Below are 18,583 nucleotides of genomic sequence, written 5' to 3'. Positions count from 1 at the left end.
ATTTATCCAAATGTCAAATTGGAAGATACTGTCAAAACTATAAAATTCCAAATATTATCACCTTGTCTAAAGCACACATATTACTGGTGAGGTTATGACACCTCCACTGCTTTACCCATATCAGTAAATATTCTTAAAAATTTCTTTTAGTCACTCTTAGACACAAATTCTAGTATTCATAATTCCTCGATGTTCATTTCCATTTTTCCTCAAAACTTTTCCTGACACTAACTTTTTACAGTCATTGTTGACAATCAATTTGTATTCATTGGTTCTTTCATGATAATCAGTAAGAACTTAGATTTGCTTTTTTGTTTGGACTCTCTTACTTATCTGTATATGAATTTTCCTGTAATATTTTCTTCTTACTATACAGCTGTACTGAACATGTGTTTGACAAGCTGGAAGGGACAGAATGCAATTGATACCTAGACTGACAATATTCCAGAAAGTTATAAATATTAGCTTTTTAAGGTACAATGAAACTTTTATTAGTAATTGTTTAATCTAAGTTCCAAATTTTGCTGTAAGTTGCTCTTTTCCGAATGCTTTAGGAGACTCTTTTCCAATTCATAACTTTTGCCTTTGTGGAACTGCTATGGCATCTGGTTTGCAAATACTTCTATAGGACAGTGAGCCTTGCCGTCAGGAATCTCTCCCCTTCTTTGACTCTACTTTGACCAGCCAATCTCCACCTTCACCCCATTTCCCAGGACTTCTTGGTCACTCCTTTGTCATCCCACTGATTTCAAACTTCACAGAAATAAAAAGTAGGACTATTTCACAAGACAGTTGGAGATCTTTGTTCTGAATAATAATGGGACAATCCCTAAAGACCCCACTGTTCCGGTTTGCTAATGCTGCTGTTTTGCAAAACACCAGAAACGGGTTGCCTTTTGTAAACGGGATTTATTTGGTTACAAAGTTACAGTCTTAAGGCCATAAAGTGTCCAAGGTAAGGCAAAACAATAGGGTATCTTCACTGAAGGATGGCCATTGGCATCCAGAAAACCTCTGCTAGTTCAGAAGGCATGTGGCTGGCATCTGCTTGCTCCCAGGTTGTGTTTCAAAATGGCATTCTCCAAAATGTTGCCCTTGGGGCATTTTGTCCTCTCTTAACTGCAGCTCCCCTTCAAAATGTCACTCTCAGTTGCTCTCCAAAATGTCACTCACAGCTGCTCCAGCATCTGGGCTGTATGGCTCTTTTTAAAGTACTCCAGTGATCCAATTAAGAACCACCCTGAATGGGTGGGGCAACACCTCCATGGAAATTATCCAATGAAAGGTCTTGCCCACAGTTGATTGAGTCACCTCTCCATGGAAACAAAGAATTCCAATCTAATCAACACTAATACATATGCCCCCACAAGACTGCATCAAAGAACATGGCATTTTGGGGGACATAATACATCCAAACCAGCACACCCACTATATAGTTTTTGAATGTCCCCAAGATGCATATAAAATCATAAAACTAACAAAGGCTGTCAGTCATGGGATAGCTCTCTCTTGGGAGTTCTAGCTGAGAACTCCAAACTAAGTTCTAGCATCTTAGTTCTGAGAAGGAAGTAAAAAGGCACCAGCGTGCTTCTCCCTTGAATACATCCACATTATCTCTTTAACTTGTATTCTTTCTCTCTTTCATTAATAAACTTTACTACTCATTCCTACTGGCCCCTCTCATTCTGAATTCTTTCTGTGGCAAGATTCCCGAACCTGGAACAGGGTTCTGCCTGGCACTATTGCCAGCAGGGTGCCAGTTACATATTCTGGTGAGTGGAGCCAGAAGATTGCTGCAACAGCTTCCAGGAGTCCATATTTGACGATTTCAAGTGAGAGGACGTCCTGAGGTATGCCTCTTGACACTAATGCTTGCCTCACCACCTGGCCGGACTTCCTGATCGTTCTCCTACTTGGTGCTATACCCCTTTTAATTCTTGCTTTTCTTATGGGTGCTTGCCACCCATCCAACACTTGGGTCACTCCAAACTGAAAGTATTTGCCTCCCTATTCTCTCTAATTTATGAACGGACCTTACAACCCCAAGGCAGAGAGAGTTGCCCTTCCCTTTCTTCCCGTTTTAGGTACATTCTCTCCTCTTTGTGCCTCTCTCCTCCCTTTTTTGATGTTCTTGCTCACCTCCTTCTTTGCATTATTCCCATAAACAACCCTTAGCCACTCTTGATAACATCAGCCTTCTCCTTCCAAAGGAGTACACATGCCTTAGACAAGCAGGACCACCGTCACTTCAGGTTCTCCGTTTGTGGTGGTTTTTAGATTGGGTCATGCGCAAAGTTTACCAAAATATTTTCTGCCCCTAGAGTTAGGGAAGGAGCAGAGGTTTGGCTCAGAGCCACTGGGGTGAGGCTAGTTCACCAGCCCTCTGAGTCTGGCCCAGAGTTGCTGGGGTGAAGCCAGCTCACCAGACCCCTGGGTCCAGCTTGGGAGTCAAGGGTGAAACCAGAGAGCCTGTCTCTCAGGTCTATGGTTTCCTCCCCCATGGGGATGCCCAGCAGGGATAAGGTGTTGCGAGTATACTACTGAGCTGCAGGACATGGGACACTGAGCCTCAGTGAGTGAGTATCCCTCTATCTCTCTCCTTTCAAAATACAAAAGCCCCCTGGGCTGCATCCAAAAAAAATGAAGTATTTTGCTTGGCCTCAATACAAATTGGGAGGTGGAGAAGAATAGCCACCAAATGGCACTCTTGGCTTCAATGCCATTCTCCAATTAGATCTTTTTTGAAAAAGAGGGGGGAAACAGTCTGAATTCCCTTATGTTCAACTTTTCATGGCTCTATATCAGGACAAGGCCATGAGGGGGAATTGTAAAGTGTGTTCTCTTACAGGAAAATTAAGAAATGAATCCTTTCCATCTCAGGAAGAAGAGGCAGATATTTTAAATGACCTGTTGTTAGCCACCATCCCCCCCCCCCCCCCCCACACACACAACCTTGAAGCTCCAAAAAGACTCAGGAATTAGTCTCCCCCTAAACTCAGACCTTGAGCACACCAGATTTGAGGCTCCATGGATCCTCCTCCTTTAAAGGAAAAGGCTTCTGAGCCCACTGCACCCCCTCCTTATCCAAGTCTGGCCAGACACACTTGCAGTGGAGCCCATTACCAACCCCTAGAGAAAGAGAAAAGGAGTTCAGAGGGAAATGGAATGTATCCTCTCTGGGAAGTAGCCAATGGGAATATGTGAAACATAAGGGTCCACAGCCGTTTTTCTATGACTGACTTAGCAGAGTGTAAGAACTGGGAAAATTTTCTGAGGATCCCTCCAAGTTTCTGGAGGAATTTAAAAACCTGGTCCTCACCTATGAGTTCATCTGAGGAGACATTCAAGTTTTTCTCTCCTCTTATTGTACTCCTGAGGAGAAACAAAAGATCTGAGTAAAAGCCCAAGGACATGCAGACAAGCTGCATGGGCAACAGACAGCACAATATACAACACGGACAACAGCTGTCCCAAATGCAGACTCTAACTGGAACTATGAGAGAGGACAGTGAGATCTTGATAAAAGGGACCATATAATTACTTGCTTACAAAAAGGTATGAAAAAATGTATTATCAAACCTATAGATTACAACATACTTCAGAGCATAACTCAGGAAGACAAAGAAAATCCTACTTTGTTTCAGGGGAGACTAGTGGAAGATATGAAAAAGTATACTGTTGTGTTAAAGACCAACTTTATAGGCCAGTCAGATCAGACATAAGGAGAAAATTGCACAAAATATCCTCAGGGCCCCAAACACCTATGAATGGCCTTATGAGTACTGCCTTTTCTGTCTTTAATAACCAAGGCAGGACTGCAGAGGAAGAGAAAGTAGAAGAGACTGGAGGAATAAGGCAAGACTCATAGCTTTAACTGTAAATGGTAAGCAGCCACCTCAGGGTCACTTAGGGCAGAAGCCACTGGGAACCTGTCATCAATGTGGAGAATCAGGGCACTGGAGGTGAGAGTGACTCCAAGGACCAAAGGAGACTCAAAGACAGAGAAAGCCTCCAGGGCTCTGTCCATGATGCAGGAAAGCAGGACACTGGGCCCAAGAGTGCATCAAGCCCCCAAGGGGGAGCAAAGCCTCTCCAAAGCCCTATTGATCACGCCCAACCAGGAATGAAGGGGCCCAGGGCCAACGGCTCCCTGGATCTCACCCAAGAACATTTGAAATCATTGAGCCCCGGGTATTTCTTGACATGGCAGCAGTAAAAGTCAGTGGAATCTCCAGTTGGATTCACCTGTCCAGGGCAAAGCTCCCCAGCTGGGATCCTACAGAACCTCCTGACCAGAAATAATTCTACAGCTGTCAGCCACTGGATAAATTAAAACTCCTACTAAAAATCAAAGCTAACTACAATGTATTCTCTCTCTCTTTTTATTTCTACTATTCCTTGCACCTCACATCCTATCTAAACTCCCATTATCTTAAGGCCTCTTCTAGGCCTCCTTTGGACGCAAATAGAGTCCCTAGCAGCAACAGTGCTCCAAAACAGGCAAGCCTTAGATCCACTCACTGCAGCACAAGGGGAAACGCCTCTTCTTACAAAAAAAAAAAAATGCTACTTTTAGATCAACCACTCAGGTAAAATTCAAGAGAACACACAGGACCTTTGGGGAACAATCCCAATGAATTAAACACAGTACTGGAAGCAACTGGAATCCTTTTCTACATCTGCCTAATCTAACTACTTAGATCCTTCCTTTTCTAGGTCCTTTAATTCCTTTTCTTCACATTCTTATGTTTGGTCCATGTATATTTAACCTACTTGTCTAATTTGTTACCAACAGACTGCAAGCATTTCACACCAAGCTCATGCTCACCTGCAAATATCAAGCTTTTCCAGACCAGGACCAGCTTACCTGCACCCTTACTAGAATAAAGAAAGAGTTTTACACCCTGACAGTCAGGGTCTACCATCCTTAAAACAGCAGGAAGAAGTTTCAGAAAATGGATCTTCATCTCTCGGCATCCCCTTAAGATTAGGATGTTCAACTCTTTCAGGGGGAGTTGAGGCAGGATAAAATAGGGCATAAAGAGTGTGGCCCCTGGTGGTCTATTCAGCTTCAAAAGAGTTAATGCAGAGCCATGAACTCTAGCTACAAACCTCATGGGAGACAAATTTCCCTTAAAGTTCCAAAACTTCCCCGAACCATAAAAGCTTGTAAAATCATGGGCCCCCAAACAACTTCTTCATTAAAGACAGAAAGCATGGGGTCATAAAAGTTGTTAAACATCTGCCCAAAGACAAATTTTAGATATGTGAGGGCAGGTCACAAGTTCTGATAAGCTACCTCCTCCTAGAACAAAGAAGACACCTGGTGTTCAAAGGTCTATGTTCTAGTTTGCTAATGCTGCCAGAATGCAAAACACCAGAAATGGATTGGCTTTTACAAAGGGGGTTTATTTGGTTACACAGTTACAGTCTTAAGGCCATAAAGTGTCCAAGGCAACACATCAGCAATCAAGTACCTTCACTGGTGGATGGCCAATGGTGTCCGGAAAACCTCTGTTAGGTGAGAAGGCACATGGCTGGTGTCTGCTCCAAATTTCTGCTTTCAAAATGGCTTTCTCCCAGGACACTCCTCTCTAGGCTGTAGTTCCTCAAAAATGTCTATCAGTTGCTCTTGGGGCATTTGTCCTCTCTTAGCTTCTCCGGAGCAAGAGTCTGCTTTCAACAGCTGTGTTCAAACTGTCTCTCATCTCTCAGCTCCTGGGTGTTCTTCAAAGTGTCCCTCTTGGCTGTAGCTCCTCTTCAAAATGTTACTCTCAGCTGCACTGAGTTCCTTCTGTTTGTCAGCTTATTTATATGGCTCCAGTGATTTAATTTAGACCCACCCTGAATGGGTGGGGACACACCTCCGTGGAAACTATCCAATCAGAGTCATCAGCCACAGTTGGGTGGGGCAGATCTCCACAGAAACACTCAAAGAATTACAATCTGATCACACAATCTGCCCACACAAGATTACATCAAAGACTATGGCTTTTTCTGGGGGACATAATACATTCAAACCAGCACAGTCTAGATAAGAAAATCATTGTAAAACTTTTCTATACAAGCTAACCCATTGCCACTCAGTGCATGCTTCTCCCTTGAACACTTCTACTTTATCTCTTTAACGTGTATTCTTTCTTTCTTTAATAAACTTTACTACTTATTCCTCAACAAACAAACAAACAAAACCCAAAGGCACAAACTGGAAAACTCCATAGTTCTTTTGTCATGTTCCAATCTTTGTAAATGGCATCCCTGGGAGATTTTCAGTGCACACCCTGAGCTAGGTCTAACATACAGAAAATAGGTACAATAATCTTTTGACTACAGAATCTCTATGAAGATAAGCACTAATAGCCAACTGATATTGAAAAAGAGAAAAGGTTAAGATGTAAATAAGTGAAAATTTTCTGTAATGAATTAGAAATGACCAGAACTGCTTGCTCTGTGCCCTGTCTTGAGATTAGTCATGAAGGCGGAAGAGAGAGCATCACATAGTTATCTTTTCAATTACTAAAAGACAATTTCACTCTTGGTTTGAGAACAAGTTTTAAAATGAGAGTAATTGTTTTTATTAGGTTTCTCATGCACTATTCAGTCGATTTCAAATGGAATCTTTAAAGCAGAATCAAACGAAAATCAGATTTTCAAGAGAAGAAAAGTATAGTCCCTTATTTAGGCCTACTAAAAATGTTTTTTCCTTAGTGATCTATCATCATCATACAATAATTTTCCTAACAGTGAAAATAAAATGAATTACAGACATTGACAAACTACCTGCCTATATTCAATACCTACCAATTTTTTCCAGCTGTTTGGATACATGCAGAGAGTTTTCCCAAAGCTTACACCTGAAACATTTAGCTAAAATCAAACTGTTCAGTAACACAGAAAACTTCTTTTCTTGAGCAGCCATAAAATCTGACAACCCTAAAAAAAAAAAGGTTTCAATATTAAGTTTTGTATATCAGTTTACTGGAAAAATAAAGAATGTCCACTAAACACTAAACCTGCAACATACATCTTGTAATTCGTGAGCCGTTTCTGAAAATCTTTGCAGTATCTTGTGTCAATGCAAAGTCTTGAATGGGAATGCATCCTAGCTGGGCCTGAATAAGGCTGAGAGAAATAAGAAACTTAGTTATTTCTGCTTAAAAGTTAGTATCTCAATAAAGTTATCTCAAAGCATTTGACATCACTGATTGAAGTACCCCTTCTTAAAATTCCTCCCTGCCTTTATTTGTGACATCTTGCATCATTACATTTTTGTCTCTTTTATTGACTTCCTCTCCCCAGCCTCTAAAAGTTCTGTCCTTATTTCTATGCTCTTTTTTATTCACTCAAATTGTCCTTCTCTCAAAAATCTCATTTCTTCTCAAGATTTTAATTATAATCTCCAGATTGATAAATTCCAAATGCATTCAGGACACTGAGAGTGTTACCTTAAATTCAATACATATAAAAACTATTGTCATATTATCCTTTGTTATGTTTCTCTCCCTTAATTTACTATTTTTAAGGCATTATGAAATACAATTTGTTTAATCAACAAATATTTATTAAGGGCCCACTGAGTGCCAGGAATGGTGTTCGGTGCTGAGGATTGTTCAGCACATGAAGGTTGGTACCATATTAGTTGGTTATTAGAAATCAACAGTTGTTTGGGCTACAAAATTTGAGTGGTAGATAGGAGAAGAGAAAAGGAGCTAGTTTACCTACTAAGTCCCAGGTTTTTTTGCTCCCTAAGTTTATTTATCTAATCAGATACTGATATGTAAATGATCCTATGGTTCTAACTAAAACTATTAGACATGTTTTATACTCTTGGGGGTCACTGGGTAAGACCAAAAACAGGTACACAAAGAGAAAGGATAAAATGTTTATATTTCATAGTTCAGTTTTAGCAGAGGATATGTATGGTGGTTTGAACCTGTTATGTACCCCAGAAAAGTCTATGTTCTTTTAATTCATCCTTGTGGGACAGATCTGATGTGGGTGGGACCTTTTGAAGGTTGTTTCCATGGAGATGTGACCTAGCCCATTCAAGGTGGGTCTTAATCCCCTTGCTGGAGTCCTCAACGAGAGGATAAAAGACAGATGAAACTCAGAGAGCCCAGAGAAGCTGAAAAAGAAAATTCCCTGGATGAAGCAAGAAGGACCCAAAGGAGCAGAGAGAGAGACATTTTAGAGAGACATTTTGGAGACAGCCTTTGAAACCAGAGCCCAGGAGAGAAGGACCAGCAGACATTTCCATGTGCCTTCCCATGTGACAGAGGAACCCCAAATACCAGCAGCTTTTCCTCAGAGAAGTTATCCTCTTGTCGATGCCTTAATTTGGACATTTTCATGGCCTTGGAATTGTAATTTGTACCTTAATAAATCCCCATTGTTAAAAGCCAACCCATTTCTGGTATATTGCATTCTGGCATCTTTAGCAAAGAGAAACAATATGCGAAAATAGAAAGAAGCAATCAACTCATTTCTCATTTTGGGTACCAACAGCTGAAACTGTAGACTACTTGATTTGGCTATAGTATATGCTTCTGAAAATTAAGAAAATGGTTGTAAAGTTGCATGGTTTATTAATAAAGAAGCAACTAATGAAAAATGTAGGTAGGAGACTTTAAATAATGAATAAAGCTCCTTGTGAAGCTACTCAGGGATACACAAATGTAGGGTAAAGAGAAAATTGCTGGAGTACAAATAAAAGACTGTTGAATTAATATTAATATTTAAGGGAAAATTTCTATTAATTAATAGGACATTTTCAACATCTTATGCCTCCATCAGAAACCTTTTTATAAGTAATATACAAAGATTGAAAGAGAGAATAGGGGTTTATTACAGTAGATACAGAACCTTGAAAAAGCTATCTTACTCCATCAGATATGGAAGCAGTGACATCTTGGGATCTCACCTTCCTGAGCTAGTCCTCAGTAGAAACAGAAGTTTCATAGCCTAAAGTGGGGTAGCACCTCCACCACCTCTACTAATGGAGAGAAAACCCTGAATGACAAAATCAGGGTTCTTCTAAGGATTAAATAAGATAAGGTATTGATTCAGTTAGGATTAGGTTCAACCATGACCATACTATGGTGGTTTAAACACACAATGGCTTACTCTCTTGTATAAAAGAAATTCGGACTTAGGCAGTACAACATTTGGTATGCTGGTCCCATAAATCACCAGAGACCCAGGCTCCTTCTTTACTTTTGACCTTCTATGCATGGTTTCCATCCTTAGGCTATCTCAGGGTCTAAGATGACTGCTGATGCTTCAGTCATTATATATTCATTCCAGACAGCCTGTAGGAGAAAGGGGGTAAGGGGAGAAGGATGCCTGTTTGCCACATCCTTCAAGTAGCCTTCTAGGGAAACTAGCAGAACACTTCTGCCTACATCTCATTAATTGACCAAATCTTAGTTACAGGGGCATATCTAGATACAAAGAAGGCTGGGAATATAATCTTTTTTCCTGTGTAGGTGAGACTAGATAGAACAGTCAACTAGCAGTTTGTCTGCCATAGGTATGTAAAGCAATGAATGTACTGCCTTGAACAGAGAAAATACTGCAGAGATAGTTATTACTAATAATTATTATCATTGGCTGATCCATTTAAGACCTGTTAGCTTCTGCAATTAACACACTACTAAAAATAATACTAGAGGATTGTGAGAAGATGGTGGAGGAGCAAGCTCCAAGAATCAGTCTCTCTACCAAAACAACTACTGAACAGGCAGGAAATGTCTGAATGAACTATTTTGAAACTCTGGAGTCTAGTAGAACACTGCACAGTATCTAGGGAAGAGATGGAGGAAAAGGCTGGTAAATTACAGTAAATACAAATACTTTCACCTTCCCTGCAATTACTAACATCCCCTATCCCTTAGTCATGTGACATGTAGCAGTGCGGAGTGAAGCCAGGCTTCTGGTGTAGCAGACTGTACCTAGTCCCCGAAAATCCAGGGTTATGTGGTCTGATCACTGATTACTGCTTTTGATCAGCTACTTCAGATCCCTGGGGGGGGTGGGAGGTCAGGTCTGAGGGTGGCTATTATTCCAAATCCCTTCAGGAGAAAGTGGGAGAGAAGCCTTAAAGAAGCAGTACCCCCCACCCACCCACCCACACACACTTTTCTTTCTATTCCTGGTTCAGGAGCAAAAATAGTTTGAAAAGTAAAGTTGTCAACAAAAACAAAACCAACAACAAAACAAACAAACCCAAAAGAGTAGGAGAATTAGATTTCCTGAGAAATGACAATACAGCACTCCAAACATCCAGTTCTTAACTGAAGAAACACATGAAGAAACAGGAAGGTATAACCCATTTACAGGAAAAAAAGAATTTTCCAGAAACCCTCTCTGAATAAGCTCATACACTGGAACTATTAGTCAAAAACTTTAAATCAACTGTTTATATATGTTTGATGTGTTAAAGGAATCCATATACAAAGAACTAAAGGAAGTTAGGAAAACATTGTCTGAACAAAATAAAAAGTTACAAATTATAAAAAGTAACCAAACAGAAAATTTGTGGCTGCAAAGTACAGTAATTGAAATGAAAAACTCACTACAATTCAACAGCAGATTTGAATAGGCAGAAAAAAGGATCAGCAAACTTGAAGACAAGATAACTAAAATTATCCAGTGTGCAGAGCAGAAAGAAAAAATAATGAAGAATAATGGAGAGTCCAAAGGACCTGGGAGACACTGTCAAGTGTACCAAAATATGTATCATTGGAGTCTCAGAAGGACAAGAGAGAGAGGGGGGCAGAAAAAGTAGTCGACAACATAATATAATATCCCAAATCTGATAAAAGACATGAATACATACATTCAGGAAGCTCAATGAACTCCAAGCAGGATAGACTCTAAGAGACCTACACTAAGACAAATTATAGTGAAATTTTCAAAATCCAAAGACAAACAGAGAATTTTTTTTCTTTTTTTTTTAAATTCATTTTTATTGAGATATATTCACATACCATACAGTCACCCATGGTGTACAATCAGCTGTTCACAGAACCATCTTATAGTTGTGCATTCATCACCCCAATCTATTTTTGAACATTTTCCTTACACCAGAAAAAAATCAGAATCACAATAAAAAATAAAAATAAAAAAAGAACATCCAAATCACAACCATCCCCATCCTACCCTATTTTTCATTTAGGTTTTGTCCCCATTTTTCTACTCATCCATCCATATACTGGATAAAGGGAGTGCAATCCACAGGGTTTTCACAATCACACTGTCACCCCTTGTAAGCTACACTGTTACACAATCGTCTTCAAGAGTCAAGGCTACTAGTTACTTCTGGCTATTCCAATATATTAAAACCTAAAAAGTGTTATCTATACAGTGCATAAGAATGTCCACCAGAGTGACCTCTCAACTCCATTTGAAATCTCTCAGCCACTGAAGCTTTATTTCATTTCATTTCACACCCCTCTTTTAGTTAACATGCTAAAGAGAGGATTTTGAAAGCAGCAAGAGAAGCAACTTGTCACAAAAGGGATTCCCCCAATATGATTAACAGCAAGTTTCGTATCAGAAACTATGGAGACCAGAAGACATGGGATGACATATTTAAAGTCCTTAAAGAAAAACAAATTTCAACCCAGAATTCTGTATCTGGCAAAATTATCTTTCAAAAATGAAGAAATTAAGATATTTACAGATAAATAAAAGCTGAAAGACTTCATTACCAGAAGACCTGCCCTACAAGAAATACTAAAAGGAGTTCTTCAGGCTGAAAAAAAAGACACTAGATAGTAACTCAAAGCCATAAGAAGAAACAAAGAACACCGGTAAAAGTAATCATATAGTTAAATACGAAATCCTCTATTGTTGTACTTTTAATTTTTAACTGCTTTTTTCCCCTTTATGACTTAACAAGCAAATGCATACAATAACATTTAAAATCTTTTTTAATGGGCATACATTATAAAAAGATGTAATCTGAGACAATGAAAATATGAAGGGGGAGATATACAGGATTAGAAAGTTTGTATAGTACTGAAACTAGGATAATACTATTTGAACTAGGTTGTTTTTAGTTTAAGATGTTAATTGTAATTACAAAGGAAACCACTAAGAAAACTAAAAAATATAGAGAAGAGGAAAGAAGAAAGAAATCTGAATGATACACTACAAAAAGTAAATTAAATATAAAAAAAGGCAGTAATGGAGTAAATGAGGAAGAAAAAGCATACAAGATATAAAGAAAACAAATAGCTAAATGGCAGAAGTAAATACTTCCTTCTCTGTTATTATCTTAAATTTCAACGGATTAAACTCTCCTATGAGAGACTGGCAGATTGGATGAAAAAGCATGATCAATCTATATGCTGCCTACAAAAAATTCACTTTAGACACAGACAAACAGAGATTGAAAGTACAAGGGTAGAAAAAAATATTCCATGGAAACAGTAATTGAAAGAGAGCCAGATGGGGAATATTACACATATGGCCAACTGATTTTTTTTTAATTTAATTTTATTTCTTTTTATTAAATTCAGTTTTATTGAAATACATTCACACACCACACAATCACCCATGGTATACAATCCACTGTTCACAGTATGATAACATAATTATGTGTTCATCACCACAATCTATCTCTGAACATTTTCCTTACATCAGAAAGAACCAGAACAAGAATAAAAAATAAAAGTGAAAAAAGAATACCCAAATCATCCCCCCATCCCACCCCATTTGTCCTTTAGTTTTTAATCCCCATTTTCCTACTCATCCATACACTAGATAAAGGGGGTGTGATCCACACGGTCTTCACAATCACACTGTCATCCCTTGTAATCTACATTATTATATAATTGTCTTCAGGAGTCCAGACTGCTGGGTTGGAGTTTGGTAGTTTCAGGTATTTACTTCCAGCTATTCCAATACATTAAAACCTAAGAGGTGTTATCTATATAGTGCATAAGAATGTCCACCAGAGTGACCTCTCGACTCCATTTGAAATCTCTCAGCCACTGAAACTATTTCGTCTCATTTTGCATCCCCCTTTTGGTCAAGAAGATACTCTCAGTCCCACGACGCCGGGTCCACATTCATATTCTGCATTGCCAGGGAGATTTACACCCCTGGGAGTTGGGTCCCACGTAGCAGGGAGGGCAGCGAGTTCACCTGTCGAGATGGCTCAGTTAGAGAGAGAGAGGATGGCCAATTGATTTTTGACAAGGATACCAAGTCCACTTAATGGGGAAAGAATAATCTCTTCAACAAATGATACTAGTAAAGCTGTGTATTCATATGCTAAAGAAAAAAGGTGGGCCCCTACCTCACACCACATACAAAAGTTAACTAAATGGATCAAATATCTAATTATAAGAACCAAAACTATGAAATCCCTATCAAAAAAAAAAAAAAAAAAAAAAACATGGGGAAGCATCTTCAGAACCTTGTGTTAGGCAATGGTTTCTTAGAGTTTACACCAAAAGTATAAGCAACAAAAGAAAAAAATAGATAAATGGGACTTTATCAAAATCAAAAATTTTTGTGCATCAAAGGACTTCATTGTGAACGTACAAAGACAACCTACAGAACATTTGGAAACCACATATCCAATAAGGGTTTAATATGAATAATTTATAAGGAAATCCTACAACTCAACAGAAAAAGAAAGCAACTCAATTAAAATTTGGACAAAAGACTTGAGGAAACTTTGCTCCAAAGAAGATATTCAAAAGGCCAAAAGGCATATGAAAATATGCTCAAGATCATTAGCCATTAGGGAAATTCAACTCAAAACTACAATGATATACCATTTCACACTCACTAGAATAGCTACTATGAACAATAACAACAACAAAAATAATAACCAGTGTTGGAGAGTCTGTGGAGAAACAGGAATACTCATTCACTGCTCATAAGAATGAAAAATGGTGCAACTGCTGTGGAAGACAGTTTGGCAGTTCCTCAGAAAGTTAAGTATAGAATTACCATATGACTTGGCAATCCCACTTATCCAAAAAAAACTGAAAGTAGGGACTCGAACAGACATTTGCACACTGATGTTCATAGAAGCATTATTCACAATTGCCAAAAAACGGCAACTCAAATGTCCATCAACTGATGAATGGATAAACAAAATGTGGTATATACATAAATGTATCTATTATTCAGCCATAAAAAGGAATGAACTTCTGATACCTATGACAACATGGATGAACCTTGAAGACATCACATTGAGTGAAATGAATCAGATATGAAAGGAAAAATACTGTATGATCTTGCTGAAATGAAATAATTAGAGCAAATTCATAGAGTCAGAAACTAGAATACAGGTTACCAGGGGTTGAGATGGGGTTAGGGAATGGGAAGTTAATGCTTAACTGGTACTTGGAAAAATGGAATAGTTCTGGTAATGGATGGTGGTGATAGCAGCACAACATTTTGAATGTAATTAACAGCACCAAATTATATATTTGACTATAGTTAAAAAGGGAAATTTTAGGTTGTTTATATATTACTAGAAAAAATTTTTTTAAAAGAAACATAGAACTGAACAACACAGTGAACCATTATGTAAGCTATGGACTATAGTTAGTAGTACAATTATAATAATATTTTTTTATCAATCCTAACAAAGGAATCACACTCATGCAAAGTGTTAACAACAGGGAAAACTGAGTGTGTGAAGGGTATGATGGTAACTCTGTATTTTCTGAATGATTTTTCTGTAAGCCTACAACTTATCTAATAAAAAATTTAAGAATATTACAAGAGACAATGTAGGGTATTATATACTGATAAAACATTCAATCCAGCAAGATGATACAATGATTATAAACATAAATGCACCTCACAATAGAGCCCCAAAATACAAGCAGCAAAAACTGAAGATGTGAAGGGAGAAACAGTTCTACAGCAATAGTTGGAAACTTCAAACACTACTTTCAATAATTGATAGAACATCTAGGCAGGAGATCAATAAGGAAAGGCCAGACTTGAAAAACACTATTTAACAATTAGACCTAATGGACATATATAGTACACTCTATCCAACAAAAGCAGAATACATATTCTTCTCAAGTGTGCATGGAACATTATCCAGAAGAGATCATGTGTTAGGCCACAAATCAAATCTTAATAAATTTTAAAATATTATAATCAAACAAAGTATCTTCCTGGACTACAATGGAATAAAGCTAAAAATCATTAACAGAAACAAAACAGGAAAATTTATAATTATGTGGAAATTCACAACATACTACTGAACAACCAATGAGTCAAAGAAGGTATCACAAGGGAAATCAGGAAATTTATCTTGAAATGAATGGAAATGAAAACACAACATGCCAAAACTTATGGGATACAAGGAAGGTAATGTTTGAAAGTAAGCTCTAAATACTTACATTAAAAAAGAAGTAAGATAAAAAATTGAGAACATAACTTCATAACTATAGAAACCAGAACAAGAAGAGAAAATTCAACTCAAAATCAGTAGAAGGAACAAAGTACTAAAGATTAGAGTAAAGATAAATGAATAGACAAACAATAGTGAGAATCAACAAAACCAAAAGTTGTTTTTTTTAAAGATCAATAAAACTGACAAATTGTTAGCCAGATTGACAAAGAAAAAGAGAGTACACAAATAACTAAAATCAGGAATGAAATTGGAGACATTACTACTGTCTTATGGAAATAAAAAAGAATTATGAGAGGGTACTATGAATAATTACATGCCCACAAATTAGAAAACCTGGATGAAATGGACAGATTCTTAAAACATACAAATTACCTAGCCTGATGCAAGAAGAAACAGAAAATCTCAACAGACCTATAACAGATAAAGAGATTGAATCAGTCATTGAAAACCTCCTAACAAAGAAAATTCCAGGACTGTTGGTTTTACTGCTGAAGTTTGCCAAGCATTTAAAGATTAACACCAATTCTTTTCAAACTCTTCCAAAAAACAGAACAGAAGGGATTACTTCCTAACTCATTATTTGAGGTCAACATTACCCAGATACAAAAGTTAGAAAACAACAGCATAAGAAAAGAAAATTACAGACCAATATTCCTAGTGAATATAGATGCAAAAATCCTCAACAAAATACTGACAAACTGAATCCAATAATATATTAAAAGGATTATACACCATGACAAAGTGGCATTTATTCTAGGAATGCAAGTTTGGTTCAACATAAGAAAATCAATCAATGTAATACACCACATGAATAGAATGATGAAAAATACTACATCATCTTAATTGACCTAGAAAAGGCATTTCACAAAATTCAAAATCCTTACATGATAAAAACATGAAATAAACTTTCTCAACATGACAAGGGGCATTTACAAAAACCCACAGCATATCATACTCAATGGTGAGACACTGAAACTTTTCCCTTAACATTAAGAACAAGACAATAATGTCCAGTGAACTTTGTACTGGAAGTTCAAGCCAAAGTGACCAGAAAAGTAAAAGAAATAAAAGACACCCAAATTGGAAAGAAGCAAACTTATCCCTATTTGCTGACGACACGATTCTATATATAAAAAACCCCAAAGAATCCACAAGAAAGCTACTAGAACTAATAAATTCAGCAAAGATGCAGGATATAAAATAAACATGCATAAATCATCTAGGTTTCTTCACACCAGTAATGAACGAACTGAAAAGGAAATCAGGAAAGTAATTCCATTTACAATAGCATCTAAAAGAACAAAATACTTCGGGATAAATTTAACCGAGGAGGTGAAATACTTGCACACTGAAAACTACAAAGCACTGCTAAAATAAATTGAATAAGACCTAAATAAATGGAAAGACCACCCACATTCATGAGTTGGAAGATGATATTGTTAAGATGTCAATACTGCCTAAAGGTATCTACAAATTCAGTGCAATCCCAATCAAATTTCCAGCAGCCCTTTTTTTGGCAGAAATGGAAAAGTCAATCCTCAAATTCATTTGGAATTGCAAGGGGACTCAAACAGCCAAAACAACCTTGAAAAAGAAGAATAAAGTTGGAAAACATACTTCCCAATTTTCAAACATCACAAAACTACATTATTCAAAACAGCGTGGTACTGGCATAAGGATAAACAAATACCAATGGAATAAAATTGACAATCCAGGGACAAATCCACACATTTATAGCCAGGTGACTTTTGACAAGGGTGCCAGGACCATTCAATGGGGAAAGTATAGTCTCTTCAACAAACAGTGCTCAGACAACTGGAAATCCATATGTAAAAGAATGAATTTCTATTTCACTTCATATGCAAAACTTAACTCAAAATTGGGCAATGACCTACATATAAGAGCTAAAACCATAAAACTCTTAGAATAAAACTTAGAGTTAACTCTTCATGACCTTGGATTTGGCAATGAATTTTTAAATAGGACACCAAAAGCACAAGCAACAACAGAAAAAAAAATGGAAAAATCAGACTTCATCAAAATGTAAAACTTCTGTGCATCAAAAGAGATTATCAAGAAAGTGACAGGTAACATTCAGAATGGGAGAAAATATTTGAAAATTGTATATCTGATAAGGGTTTAATATCCAGAATATATAAAATGCAGATTTGAAAAAGTGGACATAACCACAGAAATAATCAATATTAATTAAATACTAAGAGTATTATGAACCACTATATGTCTTTACATTTGAAAACATACCTCAAATGAATACATTTCTGGAAAAAATTTAAAACACAGGCACAAAAAGAAACATAAAATTTGAAAATCTCAATGATAGTTAAAGAAATTTAAAAGATTAGCAATTACCTTTCTAGGGGGAAAAAACCACAGGTCCAGACATGTGCTCTACAAACTTTGAAGAAACAGAGATCCAATTCCAATATTATACAGCCTGTTCGAAATGAGAGATTGAAAGTAAAAGAGGGAGGGAGGGAGGGAAGGAAGGAGAGAGTGATCTGCCCAATTCATTTTATAAGGCTACCATAGTCTTGTGCATGGGTTCGAATTGGCAAACTCGAATTGGCAAAGCTTAATGCAGTAAGCTTTAATCTAATACTGCTTATTCTACAAAATTATTAATTTCATAGAAGGATACATGTCAGGGACTAAAACATGCACAGCACCGTCAACCCACCAGGAGATCCATTACCAGCTCAAGTACACTGATTCTTTGGCCCCTCCACCCTCCATTCACCTGGGGTATATAGGCAAATATGTGTATGGGTCACCATAACACAGAAAAGCCTTGGCCTTGGTTTCTTACCAATCTTTTATATCATTCTAGTCATGTGTGACAAAGTCCAGCAAGCCAACTGTAGATCTATAGATTTGGGGTTTCATCATAAACAGTACAGAGAAAACATTCCATTTATCTTAACTCTGCAATTTCCAAGTGAATAATACTGTGAGAAAACAGACCCTGAAGCAATTTCCCAGAAAGGACTAAGTCAGTCCAAACCTGATATTAATGCTTTATTAACAAACTGATTCCAGATACAAAGATATAAGGAAATTTATAGATCAGTTTTTCACTTGTAAACATAAATAAACTAAATAAAATATTAGTTAACCAAAACCTACTATATATTAAAGAAAATATTTCATGATCAAGTAGAGCTCATA

The 18,583-nt window shown here is 37.4% G+C and overlaps 1 protein-coding gene across 1 annotated transcript in view; it reads right to left on the bottom strand.

Annotated features, from left to right (window-relative positions):
• HFM1 (helicase for meiosis 1) overlaps nt 1-18,583 on the bottom strand; it is a 146,538-nt gene that overhangs the window by 44,766 nt on the left and 83,189 nt on the right. The window contains exons 25-26 of the mRNA XM_037826661.1: nt 7,025-7,122; nt 6,802-6,933 (exon numbers count right to left, since the gene is read on the bottom strand). Coding sequence (XP_037682589.1) covers nt 6,802-6,933; nt 7,025-7,122 — 230 coding nt within the window. The remainder of the gene's footprint in view (nt 1-6,801; nt 6,934-7,024; nt 7,123-18,583) is intronic.

Source organism: Choloepus didactylus, chromosome 2, assembly GCF_015220235.1.
Source record: "Choloepus didactylus isolate mChoDid1 chromosome 2, mChoDid1.pri, whole genome shotgun sequence".
Lineage (NCBI taxonomy): Eukaryota > Metazoa > Chordata > Mammalia > Pilosa > Megalonychidae > Choloepus > Choloepus didactylus.
Note: the sequence above shows the minus strand (reverse complement) of the source record. Positions and strands in the feature narration are given on the sequence as shown.